At 32.1% G+C, this 16,123-nt stretch overlaps 1 protein-coding gene and 1 long non-coding RNA gene across 2 annotated transcripts; one reads left to right on the top strand and one right to left on the bottom strand.

The window, feature by feature from the left end:
• Positions 1 to 9,939: 9,939 nt before the first annotated feature.
• Positions 9,940 to 14,685, bottom strand: LOC125505884. Its single transcript, XR_007282516.1, has 2 exons — positions 14,648 to 14,685; positions 9,940 to 10,214 (listed from the first exon to the last, which is right to left on the bottom strand). It is a non-coding gene; the product is annotated as an uncharacterized LOC125505884 (long non-coding RNA).
• A 40-nt stretch (positions 14,686 to 14,725) lies between these two features.
• LOC109539624 (39S ribosomal protein L14, mitochondrial) lies at positions 14,726 to 16,008 on the top strand. Its single transcript, XM_019907496.2, has 2 exons — positions 14,726 to 15,067; positions 15,677 to 16,008. The coding sequence occupies exons 1-2, from the start codon at positions 14,833 to 14,835 to the stop codon at positions 15,928 to 15,930; spliced, it is 489 nt and encodes a 162-aa protein (XP_019763055.2). The 5' UTR covers positions 14,726 to 14,832; the 3' UTR covers positions 15,931 to 16,008.
• The last annotated feature ends 115 nt before the right edge of the window (positions 16,009 to 16,123 follow it).

Here is a 16,123-nt window from a genome sequence, read left to right on the forward strand (position 1 = left end):
GTCAAACTGTACAGCACACAGCGTGTTTCAAAAAAATTAAGACATGCCTTGATGTTTTTTGACGAAAACTAAAAAATGAATATTTCTGATATTTGAGATAACAGCTGAAGAAGTAAGCTACAAGTCACCAATCAATATATTAAAATCGCTTATTTAGCATAAAAGTTAAAAGACTTAGAATTTTACCAGGTGCAATCAGGTGCAACACTTTTTTTGCAACTGAGTGTAGATTCGCAAGTTTAGCAAATAAAAATTAATCAACTGTTCTCAGTTGTTAACACATGATTCATTTTGCATCACTCATACTTTTTGCTTAAACTTTCCTGCTTATAACCTGAATCCCTTGCCCTCACTTTCTTCGTCCCAAAATTTCTCAACACGATTTCGGATTGTGAATCTTAAAAAACAACCAGAATTATAAGTTTTTTATGGGGAAAACATTTGCAAATAGATCCCAGCTTTGAAGGAAAAAAACGCAATTGCTGGCCTGTCGCAGTATAGTAGGATTATTTCTCCAAGTCCGCGAAGCTTTTTGCACTGTTGAGAAGAGGGAGAGGGGGCAACATGGGGAGCCAGCAGTCCTTCATAACCGACTACGCCCCTTATAAAACTAAAGGTAAGGGCGCAACCCCAACAGCAACCATTAAATCAACGCTATATAGCTTGTGCTGTTGCTACCAAAACGATAGGGAAAGAGGTCAGTGGGGGATGGGCGGCGGTTCTTTTTTTTAATGACTCTTTGGCTTCCGCGTTTGATGCACATTATACAATGGAGTTTTTCATAACTACGCACTTACGCGATTTTGGAATTTTGATGTGGCCAACATTACCATAACCAAGTTGTGTGAATTATAATGAGAATATGCAAAAATTGTGGAATTTGCGATGTGGATTACAAAAATTAAATTTATTTAAACAAACCGAAATTTCCGGTCATTAGGGGGAGAAGGTGTTATATATTTTCAAAAGAAATGGATTTTAAGTTTATTGGAATTGCATGTGGAAAAATGTAATTGAGATTTGCTCTGGATCTTGTAATCTTGAAGTGCAGGAAAGATGGACAATCATAGCAGGGCTTCAAGAATAAATGTAAAACGGCCTGAAGACGATTTTACAAAATGTTTTGAAAACTAAACGATAAACTATTATTGCGCCTTCTCATAGAGAAAAACTCTCTAATTTCGTTTGGTTTTTACCCGCTGCTAATTTCCTGTTTCATTTTTATCTTACATGCATTGTATAGTTGGCATTTAAATTGTTAAAGAGTTCAAAATTTCTTCTTTGAATTTTCAAAATCACCGCAAATTAATTCAATCAGTTAAAACTCGACAATCGAATGGAAGCTTTCAACGGTTATTTCAAAAACAATATAAAGTAAAAATGGTGTGTTTTAAGAGAGTTTAATTAGGTATCCACAAAAAAGTCGATGCGTTGGGCACAGTTGAAATTTCAACAATCGATTTTACCAAAAACCTTCCGAAATTCGAAATTTTGAATAGTTTTTGTGAGGAAATTCGTTGTCTATCATTTCCAAGATCGTGGCATAAATCGGTGAGTTATGAAGAAAACAGTTAGTTAATGATGATTGAGATGTAGAAGCTTTCAATGTTCGATTTTTGATAAAATTCAGTGCTAACAAATAGAAACTTTTTTACAGAATTTGATATTTTTTAAAGGAAACTTTAGGTTTCTGAGATTGTCAAAAAGGTCAATGAGTTATTAACAATATTGGAATTATAAAAAGAAACAAATTAGAGATTTTTTTATTTCATAAGCATTGAAATTGTCCAAAAAAATTGTTCTTTGTTTGATTGGTTTAATTTCGTACTTATTGTTGGGCAATTTGTGCGTCTGAAGTGTATTTTTAGTTATACCTAAGGACTAATTCTTTGAGCTGCCAAATCACTACAGGAAGTATTCAACACATTAAAATAAGTGAGAAAAGTTTCCAAATTTACCAATTTGCAATATCGATTTAATACGAGAATAAATCCAATTTAATTTTGTATTTTGTCCAGAGTAAACTAGCAAACTTATTAGAGGCTTGATAATTTTCTAATTATTGTGGAAAACACTGACATTTTAATTTTATGTTATCTCGCATACGATACATCCTAACAACTAGAGTTAATAATACTATTCCTGCAGGCCTGTTTCCATTTTAATTTTCATTTAATTGAAAATTTAAGTATTTAATTTTGATATTTAAAGCACCATTCACCAGAAAGCAGTAAACAAATAATCCATTGAAATTTCTGGGCTTTTAAAATCAAAGATTATTTTTACATAAAGTTACTGGAATAATTGAAGTTCTGTTCTTCTAAACTAGTTTAATTTTTATGAAAAAATTAGCAAAAAATTGTTTTATTTCTAGGTTTAATTTCCGGACACTCGAACTGGGCGGATTTTGTTTCCACCATTAATACTTGCAATTGCGTTTTTTATTTTACTTTATTCGGCTTTATACGTCTTTTATTTTCTTAATAAAAAACATTTTACCTTTTATTGACAATTTTTTTACAGAGGTATAGACAGACATGTTTTAACCAGTGGCGGCTCCATCGTTAGTTCATTTGATTAATAACCCTCTCCGTATATTTCCAATGGGAAAATAGTGTCCCCAATTTATTTTTCTGGGTGTAGAAAAATAACGCAATATTTTTTTCTTGGACATTTTTTTCTTGATCGCATGATATTCGATTTCTTTGTTTTCCGTCCTGTATTTGTCCGTTATCAGTTTTATTCACTTCACGTGATTAACGATTGCGTCTACTTATTTTTTATGATGTAAATTAATGTTTGAAAAATTGGCAGTTACAGTGGTTGACCAGATTAAAAGCTTGCTCTAAAAGCGGCCATTAAAATGACCTTTGGAAAAAATTCAAGATTAAAATGTTTGGCGGAACATAAAGTTTGACAAACTAGTAAAGACAAAAACAAAAAGAAAATAGTAATTTTTGCAACAACAGCTGCCACTGGATTTGATAAACCGGTTTTTCTCTATTTAGCTTTACCTCTTTTGTGTTGTTACATCGACAATTGTTCATTCCTCCTCACTGTTAAATGACTTATTTACAAAACGGAAAAATGGGCTATAGGTATTGTAAATGGCAAATGTGCTACTCAAAAACTTTTGGTTAAAAGAGACACTTCTTTGAAGCTGAACGTTATTTTACCTAGAAAAAGACTGCGTGCAAATTGAAAATCTACACACACAATGCAGAGTATTTGCGTATTTTTTCTTGGCTTTTTTCTATCTTCAGTCTATTATTGATTGGTTTTTATAACCAACAGCAACTAAAATTCCTAGCAACATCCGCCTTGACCATAGTAGGCCTTCTACTCTGAAAACTCTCCACACACTCCTCGATTTGTATATCAAGGGACAGTTACTGCCAATGGGACGTTCTCCCTCCCCACATATTTGCATATTTTACCATTTGAAAGGACCCGGCCATGCAATCTTTATGATGGGCAGACTCATTTGAATACATATATTTTGCGGATGGCAGAAAAGAAAACGCATAGCTTCTACACACAATAATACTTCCATCCCTGTCTCGCTCCTTCGGCTTGTTGCCGTTTTATCCTTGTCCGCGCGGTTAAAAGGGTTACTTTTTCAACGAGGAGGGGGACTATAGGTGAGGCGAAGGGGTACAATCTCGGTCAAAAGCGTTGAATTTGATCCGGAAAAAGTTTCAGATATAGAATAAGTTTGAAACTTCAGCAATTCATAAAAAATGTGTGAACATCAGAATTCTTGAGAACTTCAAAAATGTGCCTACAAAAAGCACAAGAGGAGCTCATATGAAAAAGTTGTGAAAGGCGCAACCATAAAATGTTTCATTGGGTAGAGCTGGAGAACCATGATAAATGTTATTTAAGAAACTCCTATCCATTTCATATAACGATTGGCTGAAATTTTACCCCATTTATAGCCCCACTTATTGATCTATATAAAGTCTAATTTTAAAACAATGGGCCCATATTGATGGATTTCAATGGATATCGGCTTGAACATGCCCATTGTTCCAATAGGGTTTATATAGCGTTTCTCCGATGGGAAAATCAGTTGTTTGCAGATTTTTAACTCGGATAATCGCGATTGATCACAGAAACAAGCTAAAAAATCTAGTCGGTTTCAGGAGTGAAAAGTGAAAAATAAGCATGTAAAAATGAATCAAATTGGTCCGAAGTGAATGGTGTTCCCGAAAGATCAAGGTGTTAAAAGACGCGTGTGGCAAAAAGTGAGATTTGTGAAATGATGTGAATAATACTAAAAGTCTCTCAAGTTTTGATAGAACGGCTTCAATAGCACTAAATATCGCATTTCTGAATTCATTTTTAAGAATTTCTTGAAAATACTTCCAAAACTTACCACTAAAGATTTACATTTCAACATCAATATAGCAAAAGCTTCATATATTCCACAACATTTTCACGCGAAAAACCTAAACATTCCAATAAGAATCAACATAAATGGTTTGACACCAAATTTAAATTGCTTCGAAACAGTTTCATATTTTAAGAGAATGAAAAACATGAAGTTTTTGTTTTTCAAGTTAAATCGTTTTAACTTGTATGAACAATCCCGAAGTCAAAATAAGCAAAAACACAATTCTTTACTTTTATATCTAACAGATTTTCCATCCTTATACACAAATATTTCCCAAATCAAGACTCTATTTCTCAAACGTTGCAAAAAAATTCAATTTAAAAAATTGAATTGTAAATTAACATCTATCTCTCTAGGAAGTTCAAGTAAAAATGTTGTTCTCTATAGGCATTTGTATTAATTAAAACCTTTTTATAAAGGCGATGTTTTACACTCGGAATGGTTAATATACATTTTTGTTAAATCTTGTGAGCTTTAAATGAGCTTTAGTGTCTTCTGAAAGAGAATAAGAATAATAATAAAATTGAAACTTTACCAAATTTATATAACTAGAGAAGCAGAAATAATTACATACACACATTATTGTGTGTTTAAAAGTCACTTAAACATACCGAAAAAAAAATAGAAATCGACAAGAAGCACTCCACACCGAACTTAATAATTTATATGTATGTTTTAATTTCAATATTTTTGTCAAAACTTGATTGAAAAATACATAAAAAACATCATACACTTCGCTTTGTGTGCCTTTTAAAATAATTTAAAAAATTCGCTTTACAAAAGCCTTTTCACTTGCTTTCCCGGAGAATACGACGCAAATAAGTCTGCCTTTACTGCCATATTACAAAAAGTACTCAAACTTCACGCATTGTTACTAATGCGAAACTCAAACCTACCTTGCAAATGCAAATTTGAGGTAAATTTAATTTGAACCGACCTGGTTTAATAGCGACTTTTTGTTGGGGGCATGAGATGTTCTATAGAGAAAAAACTAAATATTACAGGCAAACACAAAAACTAAGAAATGTTTGAAAAATTAAATAACAATTTAATAAATAGGTTACAAGCCATATTTGATTATACTCGTAAATGCAAAAATGGGTAAATTTTGGAAAAATAAATTTACTTTCAACGGGTTCACAACGGTTCAACTGATTTTAATCATTTGAATAGTTCTAAGACGCTTTCGATCTACCAGTTTACAGCTTGGCTGAAACAATTGTCGCACTTACACTCGTGAAATGTAACAAAAACATTTATAAATCAATATTAATAGTTACTTAATTGTTCCGTACAGCCATCATGCAATTAATGTGAACAAAACCTTTCAATTCTCCACTAGTAATTTTAATTGATTTGTCTCATTACTCTTTCACCTATTTTCGTGTCGACTTAAGACTGAAATGTCATTACCGCATTGCCGTTAATTAAGCTACCAAAAGCCTCAAGAAGCAAGAATGGCTTTAATGAATATTGACGCCGTAATTACAGATCTCAAACATCACGGATTATGAATTTGCAATTAACGATAATGGGATTTTATTGGAACGAATTGCAGATTTGGCGTTTTTCATTTAATCTGGCAGCGATTAGCGAACATTACAATGTTTTGGCTAAAGTACAGGGTATGTAAAAAATACAAATATTGTGTGGAACTTTGGATGCTTAATATTTCGCCTATTGTGTAATTATATCGATTTTTTTCCCATATGCTCTCAACAAAGCTTAATTAAACAATTGAAATCTACCAAAGCTAATCGAGAAGCTTTTATTTTTGGTCAATCTATATATATAAAATTCTCGTGTCGCAGTTTTAGTTACCATACTCCTCCGAAACAGCTTGACCAATTTTGATGAAATTTTGTATGTATATTCAGTAGGTCTGAGAATAGGTTGTTATCTATTTTTCATACCCCTAAGTGATATGGGTGCTGCCATAAACCCGTATCTTTTAATAGCTATATTAGTAATTCAATAAATTTTTAAAAAAATTTTAAAAAATCTCAAGTTGGCAAACCGCCCACTCGAGATGAAAAAAAACCCTAGGAATAATTTATATGGCAATACAACGTTTGCCGGGTCAGCTAGTGGTTTTATAAATTAAAAATAATCAATTAGAGTTTTTTATATGTGAATTATTATTGATATTGACAAGCCAAAAGACCTTCAACAAAAGTGGTGAGAACTTTCCATTTTCAATTTAATCCATTCAGAGTGTTTCTCAATTTATTCGCTAATATTCTCCAGGTAACTACCGTCCCATATCCCTTATTAATAATATAACCAAATTACTTTAATCCTGTATAAGGGTGAGGGTTTCAAAACATCTTGAAAAAAATAAGATTTTATCTCCAAAGCAATTTGGTTTTAGAGGGGGTAAGTCAACTGAAGATGCGTTATTTGAGGTAACAAACTATCTTTAACGTAACAACATCAATTTTGTGAGCTTTAGTATTCTAGATCAAAATCAATTAAATGTAAATGTTTTAAAGATACACACATCTGAATGTTCATCAAAGTATTTGTGTATAAAGTGTAAAGTAAAATGTATAAAGAATTTGGCCATTTTTATGCATCAAAATATTAAATGGGAAAATCATATACAAAATATTAACTTAAAAATTCGTAAACTAATTTATAAATTTTATCATCTTAGAAATTGTATGCATATCAATATTTTAAAAATGTTGTATATATCCTTAGCTGAATCAATCATAAGATATGGTATTTCAATATGGGGAGGATCTTTTTCTAGTACCCTAAGTATTTTGAACATCACTCAAAGGTGCCTTTTAAGAGTAATTTTTAAAAAGCCGCCCAGATTTTCTACAGACGTACTTGATGAAGAGGCACAAGTATTGACAATAGAACAATTGTATGCTAAAACTGTACTTATCTTTGTTCATAAAACTCCTGCATTACGACAGCACCGAGAGAACCCAGTTCACTATACTAGAAGAGAGATATATTCCCTATACTACAGAATCTGTTACCGTTTCTTTTCTCACAGAAACAACTACGCAAAGATTTCTGACACATTTTGGTCCTAAACTTTTTAACTTCATACCAAGTAATATTAGGCAAATCCAAAATAAACTCCTTTTTGGTAAAAAGATAAGTAAGTTGGTTCGGGAAAACTTTGAGGTTTTTGCTATGGTGCTGCGAAGGTAGTTAATTATTATACAAATTGAATGTAAATGTGTCTTATCAACTATTGATAAATTTTGTAAAATAGCTAATGTTGGTCATTAGGTTTATTGTTCTTAATGATTTAATGTAGCTCTTGTAATTAACGTAAGGTTCATTGAACATTTATTTGTTAAATACCTAAATAAAATTGCTGACCCCTTTATTACTCAATATAGTTTATAGGTGTGATGGGTATTGAGTATTTATGTTTATTTTATTTAAATATTTTTATTTTTGTACACACAGATTATATCTAAGTGTACACTGGTGTTATTTGCTTAATATGCAATAATATGTAATAGTATAATAAATTGAAATTGAAATTGAAAAAAATTTAAATTTCTCAGTGCTCTAAACGCTTTTATGTTAAGAAACATACTTTACTAAAATCTAATTTAAGAACATGTTGAACTTCGATTAGTTTTGTCGATTTGATTAGTTACTTAGTGCTAATATACCTAAGCAAAGGGATTAATGAGATTTTTAATAAAGTAAAAGTATAAAATAAATATTAGTATAGTATAAAAAATGCAACAGTTTGCGTCAGCATTTATTTTATTGCAAATTTTTTTTCTGAAATAGTAGACTTGTACCTACATTATAAAACGGTTAAAAAATCAGTTATTATTCCTGTCGCGGAAAATTTCAATTCGAGAGAAACACGTTTCAATAAATAAAAAAAATTTCACTTGAGAAAAAAATCTGTGACTTGTGGTTGTCGGCCATTATTTCGGAAATATCATAAAATAGGTATTGAATTTTTGTAGGTGCAATATCGGTATGGTGAGAGATGTTTACGGCTTAACTCAGATGTGGACTTGTTTCCTTATGAAAAACTTCAATGAGCGAAAAGTTGTCTAAAACCGCATTTCCCCAAGAACAGAAGAAGAATCACCACTAAGAAATTGTTAGTACATAGATCATCTATCACAGCGGTCGGAAACTTTTTAAATCATTTCCCCAAAATATTTTTGTGTAAGTTGATATTACCCCATGGCGAAGAGCAAAAAAAACGAAATTGCCTCTTTTTAGCATCTTTGACATTACAGCCCCCCATGATAATTTTGAAGATAAAACAATAACTAAAAATTTAATTTAAACATCATTTATTCAATTTATCGATGTAATACCTAGTAATACATAACGGTAATAATAGTAATATAAGTAATATATATAACAAATTGAAACCCATTGGTGTACAATTGAGGGTTGACAATTTGGGGTATTGTTACAAATTATAATAATAATAATAATAATGGTGGTACAAACAAAAATTATAATTGACAAAGTTACTTACTTCCTTCACGTTTTGGAGAAATGATCTTGTTTCATGTTCGATACAATTGCTTCAAAATTGGGACTTTTGGATGTAAGAGCGATTTGAATACAGTCTTCGGCGATTAAATCGATTTCTGTTCTTCCTTTTTATGTTCATTAGAGTGGAAAAGCCTTGTTCGCACAAATATGTTGTTCCAAATGGCAGCAATTTTCTAACCGTCTCTTCATGTGCAATTTTGAAAGCCTTTGCAGCTTTTTACATCCAAAAAGACGACAGATTTGGTTTACTCTCAAATTTAATACGTGCTTCAGTATTAGATCGAAGTTCAAGCATTGATTCTGCCAAACCTGAAGGTTCTTCTGGTATCATAGCAATTTCACATTTAAAAGGATTCCAACAATCCAACTGACTACGTGTATCAAGATCTGGAAAGTAATCTGGAAACCGCTTTCGGAGTTTGATAAGATGTCTTGCAATTGTATCCTTGATGTCAGTAAAAGGAACATTTTCGCAATCTTCCAAAAACAAATCTAACCTTGAAAAAGAAGCTATCTTGTTCTATTCTACTTTCTGTCTCCAATATTGCAGCTTTAATACAAACGCTGACACTATTTCTCTCGCTGAAATGATATTAATATTCTTCCCTTGCAATTCTTTGTTCAAAAATTGTTTAAGTTGAAAAAAATACTAACAGATTTATAAAATAGCAAATTAAAAATATAAACTTTTTATTCACAAACATTTCAATTTTACCCCATTTGGAGTAATTTACCCCGGTTCCCCGACCACTGATCTATCAGGAAAGCATATTTTTAATTTTATACGCCCATCGAGCTAGAAGGGGCGATAAACTAGAAAATTACCTTATTTTCCCTGTCATCTTTAACATTGTAATGGTGTCCTATTTAGAAATCACACGTTTGATAACTAGCTTAGGTTGGAGTGTTTGGACCTTTCACTACATCATCTACAAAAGATGCTTAAAAATCCCGTAAAAAATGGATTTTTTGCCGTTTTCTGATTAACATTGATTTAAGTGAAAAAAATCGGACAAAAAAATGATAAAAAAAACGCATTTTGAAGAAGCTAGATACGCAACGAAAATTTACTTTATTGAACAAACATATAGGTATCCCATTAAATAAATAATCCGCACTTTATCCCATTTGATAGGCCCGGTGTTTTGACTGTTTGCTGGATTAAAAGTATTACCTTTCAAGTGGGTCGACCGAAGAAATGTTTATTCCGGAGCTTTTGTCGACCTGTCCGGTCCAATTGGAAGCTGCGGCTGACATCCATTCAGCGAGGTGTGGACAGCATAAGTACATGTCAAACAACACGTCGCCGATTCTATTCACCCACAACCAAATAAAGAAGAATAGGTTTTTACCTGTTGTAGTAAACGTTTTGTGAGAATCTTAACACGAGACAGTGACCACAACAGATCGGGGGCACAATTAAACATTATTAACATGTCAGCCGTTTCTTCGGATCGAGCTTCGGGTTAATGGTGTTTGTTAGTATTGGGTCTCGGTATATTTTCAATTGATACAATATTTCTCAAACGTGACAGACTGTGGGTATTTGATCGAACTTTGCATTCCCATTGCGGTCACCCTCAGTATAAATTATATAATCATTTAAACAAACATGTGGAGTAAAAGAAAAACATCCAAGTAAAGCTCAACCGTCCTGTATATCTAGTTCAGTTGAGACTTGAGGAGCATGAGAATCTAGTTAGGAGAAACTATAAAAAAAATATAGAAAATGGTGTGTACCTACACACTGGATAATATGAATTAACAAATCGTGTATTAGAGTTTGGAATTAAGAAATAACACACTCTAATACAAGATTTGCGAATTCAACTGGCTCTTAGTTAAAAACTTGAATGCCGCTCAAGTCTGAGGAAGAACCTTTGTTATTCAGGAACGTAAAAATGAAAAGCAGTTTTCTATCTAGCACCTATAAACCTTCTCAATATTTATTGGTACATATAATGAAATTTGCATTAGTGATAAAACAGGATCTTGTTTTAGCAAATTTGCCGACCTTTTGCCCCATTTATTTAGGCTTCTTCAGGGCAATTTTAGATTATTGGTTCAAACACTATGATTTGAAACCTACTGAAAAATATCGTTGCAGCTGCATTGTTATTAAAGTGTGTAAAAGCGAACTAAATTGAAAATCAAAATTGAATTGACCGGTTGAAACACTTGGAGTATCTGTAATCTGATTATTGTTGAGGAAAATGGGCCAAGAAGTAGTTTTACTCGACGGTAGGTATTATTTAATAAAAACTCAAAATTGTTCTGTCTGGTCGCATCTTAGAAATCTCAAAATAAGAACAAATATAGGCATAGGATGGGAATAACGGCAATATTGTGTAAGTGCGCTATAATGACAAACGGCTTATTCTTACCTATAGTTTGCTATTTTTATAGTAAAAAAAATATTTTGCTTATTTTCATTGGCAAACGTCAAATAAAAATAAATAACTGTATTTACTTATTCTAGAGATTCAATTGTGTACATGTTTTGTGCCTTATTTTTATATTTTAAGGTTCCCTTTCTGAATGCTTAATTTAACGCATATCTACAATGTCCCATATTAATTAAATTTTATTTACATTTAGAAACTACTTTATTGACTTTCTTGCACAAAGATGAGTCCCGGCGGTCACTAACTAAATGGATTTTAAAAACATTTTTAGCGGATGTCAGTTTTTAATTTCAAAGCGCCAGACATCAAGCTCTTAGTCTGAAGAACTACTAGAATTTCTTACTGGTTTTTATTTTTTGTTTAATTCGATTTTTTTTTTTTAATGTTCAATTCAATTTGTTACATTATTGTATATTAAGCACATAACACCGGTGTACACTTAGATATAATCTGTGTCTAAATTTCTACAGAATATTTTGGTTGTTAAACAGAAATAACGAATGTATTGTAAGTGTGTGGGGATGGGAAATGGAGTGGAAATAAAAAACATCGCAGAATGATGTTGTCCTGACCACGTCGAATTATCATACGATACGCATAAAAATCCATCGACCCCTGACATCCTAACCACCTAGCGGTATGAAATATACTTTACCATCCATTCTCATATCTACCAAATATACATAAAAAATTTCATAAAAATCGGTCGAGCCGTTTCGGAGGAGTTCGACTACAAACACCGTGACGCGAGATTTTTATATACATAGATATTGAGTAGTAAAGGGGGTCAGTAACTTCATTTAGGTATTTAACAAATTATGTATTAATGACCAACATGACCTATTTTACAAAATGTATCAATAGTTGATAAGATACATTTACACTCAATTTGTATAATAATTAACTACCTTCGCAGCACCATTGCAAAAACCTCAAAGTTTTCCTTACTTACTTATCTTTTTACTAAAAAGGAGTTTACTTTGGATTTGCCTAATATTACTTGGTATGAGGTTAAAAAGTTTAGTACCAAAATATGTCAGAAATCTTTACGTAGTTGTTTTTGTGAGAAAAGAAACGGTAACAGATTCTGTAGTATAGGGAATATATCTCTCTTCTAGTATAGTGAACTGGGTTCTATCGGTGCTGTCGTAATGCAGGAGTTTTATGAACAAAGGTAAGGACAGTTTTAGCATACAATTGTTCTATTGTCAATACTTGTGCCTCGTCATAAAGGAAGCCTGTAGAAAATCTGGGCAGCTTTTTAAAAATTACTCTTAAAAGGCACCTTTGAGTGATGTTCAAAGTACTTAGGGTACTGGAAAAAGATCCTCCCCATATTGAAATACCATATCTAATGACTGATTCAGCTAAGGATATATACAACATTTTTTAAATATTGATAGACACACAAGATGTTAAAATTTATAAATTAGTTTACGAATTTTTAAGTTAATATTTTTTATATGATTTTCCTATTTAATATGTTGTTGCTTAAAAGTACCCAAATACTTTATACATGATGTTCTGCCCAAGGCTTCTGTGCAATTGCATGGTTTTACCTTTGATAAACATTCAGATGTGGGTATCTTTAAAAGATTTATATTCAATAAATTTAGTTTTGTAAATATTTATTGTTAAGTGATTTTCTTGCAGCCAGTGGCAAACCTTTGCAAAATTGAACATCGCCCCTTCTAGAGAACTTTCCCAGCTATCAAGTTTTTAAAGTTTACCTGCAGTATCCAGAAAAAGAAGTTCATTTATAAAGTGTAAATAGAGATATAATAATATATACAATATCAATGAAATAAGTAGCCCTTCAAAGTTATAATAAGTAACAAGATAGTTTAAAATAAAAACAGTGAAACAGCCCAGATCCTCGACGCCCTTCAAAGCGAATAAAGTTTTCTACTGATTTTTACTAAAGGTAAATTTGGATTTAGCTTATTACACGTTAAACGGTGGAAATACAAAATCGCAATTTTTAAACGTTTTTCTGTCTTTAATCTGAAAATGTATGTGTTCGGCACAATCGTGTTGGTTAGTTTACGCCTATTATTAAAGCCTAGTGGTCGTTGAATCGATTTTTCTCAAAAACGGATCGGAATATCGATATGCAGCAAGAATTCTTAATTTATGAATAAATGTTTAGCTTTTTAGATTTTCAACTAAATTTGATCTTTCATGTACAGGGTGAAAGTTATTAATGTAAATATTGGCAAAATTGGTTGCAATTAGCGCTTCTCATGAGCAACGCGAAAATTGCATCACTTATCTTATTCGTTCACTAAAAAATACTAACGTCTCAAAATTTAAAGTGACTACCCCAGATACTTTCAGAATAATCCCAAAAAAAACGAACAAAGAATACGACTTTTAACACCCTGTATTTCCGAAAATATCAACTTTGATATGAGGTATTTCTTATTGTTAATGAGTCACCCTATGGATGCATAGAATGAAAGATTAAAGAGAATCATATTTGTGAACTTTTTTCAATTTTTTTATTCAGTTTTATTATTTTTGGTTGGTTAACTGCGATAATCAAAAACAAAAATTCGCTCCAATTTTTGATTGATTATTACATTTAGAGTGAAATACTTCCTCAAGTTGATCTCTTTTACGTTTTTTTTGCACCCAACAAGAGGCGCAAATAAATTATTTCATTTTAGTCAATATTTCGTATCAATTATCGAACCTCGCCTTTTGTCTTACGAAGTTTGGCAGATTTTATACTTTTATTACTTATACTTATATTGCCTTTGTTAATACAAATGCTTTTCTGTAGCATTTTTTGTTTTTCCAAATTAAAATTTTTTTATATCGTTTTCCCTTTCAACAAAACAGGGTCTCCAAACATTATATGCTTCATATTAAGAGTTTTCATTTATTATTGAATAAACAAAATAAATTTAATAAAAATTTGAATTAAAAAAAATCGAATACAATGCGCAATAAAAATATACACTAGATATATTAAGTAAGCAATCAGTTTCATTAAATAATTTTAATATTCATCAATCTCCCAAAAAATGTACGTTTATGGTTTCATCAGCAACCGAATAGAATATGTGGTGACCTCCCGAAGTTAACGATCAAGTTGCCGTTGCTTATCGTACGCATGAGAGGGCACCACAAATGCACTGAGGTTCCATTTACGGGCGCATTTTAACGCTCAAAATCCGGCAATTTTATAATAACTAATAACACTAAACTGAAAAGTAGATTGCTAATCAACCAGAACTTAATCAATACTAAAATTGCTAAATAATCAGTAAAAAGTACCTTTCCCTGTAAAATTCAGGCTTTTTTAATAACTCAATTAAATAAAAAGGATTTTTACCTTAATTTAAAACTTTGCTGATATTTTGTTGCTTCGCCAACAATTAATAAAATTAAATTTAAACATTCTACACACTTCTAACGCGGTTGCCTTTGTCACATTTACTGACAATTGCCATTTAAGTCAATTGCCCATAGCCTCACTTTATCAGCATTTTAAATCGGCATTTTATTAGTATTTTCGAAATGATTTTGAAACAATTGTGCGCTCCGTCTAGGTACCAGCACTTTTCAAAAATATCATCGGTATGTAGTAATAACAAAAGTAGATTGATCAGCACTTCAGCCGCAGTTTGTGAAATACAAAAAATGACCAGGCTGCGAGTGGTGGACAACAGCCCCATTGGCAAACTGGCAATGGCAGAGGGCAAACCCCCCAAATGCATTCACGTCTACAATAAGACAGGAATTGGAAAAATAGGTTCGTCTAATTTCATTCTAGTAGTGTGTGGGTATTATGGCCCTCATTTGTTCAAATACAAAAGACATGCCAATTGAATGTAACTATAGAAGAACATGGGTTAATCTGCCACATTCCTTTGCAACCTATCGGGGTTGCTAATTTCTAATTTATGATTAGTGGATATACTTACATACATAGAACTATTGTGGATTCACTCACCTAAATTTAGTTGCCCACTATTGGAGGTAAATGAATAGTTGTTGAACCGCGCACTATATAATCCATTAAAGCTGCTGTTTGGCTAATAGCCGACACTATAAAGCCGCACAAGGTTCATGTAATAAGCATGAAATTATGAGTGTTTCTCTATCTGCACCCTGAATGTTTTCCTAGCCGCGTTTCCAGTAATACAGATCAATGTAAACTGTGTAATGCACATTAAAGCCCTAAAGTTGGCTTAGGTGCAAAGTTTCCGTTTCTGCATAAACAAAGTTTTCAAAAAATATATTTTATTGACAGATCTGTATTTTTTGAAATTTCGGTCTCTACTTAACTGTTATTTGACATTTGACGTGCAGATATTTTTTTATATGAAAAAAACGTATAAATAAAATAGTTTTTTTTCAGGTGATATAGTTTTAGTGGCAATTAAAGGGGAGAAGAAAAAGGCTGTCCTAGTAGGCCTGAAGCAGAACCAAGCGCCGAAAGTACCAAAGTTTGACAGTAACAACATTGTATTGATTGACGACAATGGCACCCCTTTGGGAACCAGAGTTCATGTGCCAATTCCCACTATTTTGCGGACAATTTTGAAAGAAAAAACTCTGGCGAAAGGTGCAGATTACACGAAAGTTTTAGGAATTGCTTCTCGGTTTATTTAAGGTTTTTGCGGCTACGCAATTTGTGCTAGAAAATATTCATTGGTTTTTAATAAAATAAAATAAATATGTAATATGTAACATTTAGAAATGTTTTCCGGGCTTTGAAGCCGTGGTCTATCGGAATTTCTTCCTGACGTTTCGTCCACAATTGCGGTGGACATTTTCAAAGGCGATGAGGCAGTGGGCGAAGTGA

Source organism: Dendroctonus ponderosae, unplaced genomic scaffold (genome assembly GCF_020466585.1).
Source record: "Dendroctonus ponderosae isolate FM_Combo_2020 unplaced genomic scaffold, Dpon_F_20191213v2 Dpon_F_20191213_1, whole genome shotgun sequence".
Classification (NCBI taxonomy): domain Eukaryota; kingdom Metazoa; phylum Arthropoda; class Insecta; order Coleoptera; family Curculionidae; genus Dendroctonus; species Dendroctonus ponderosae.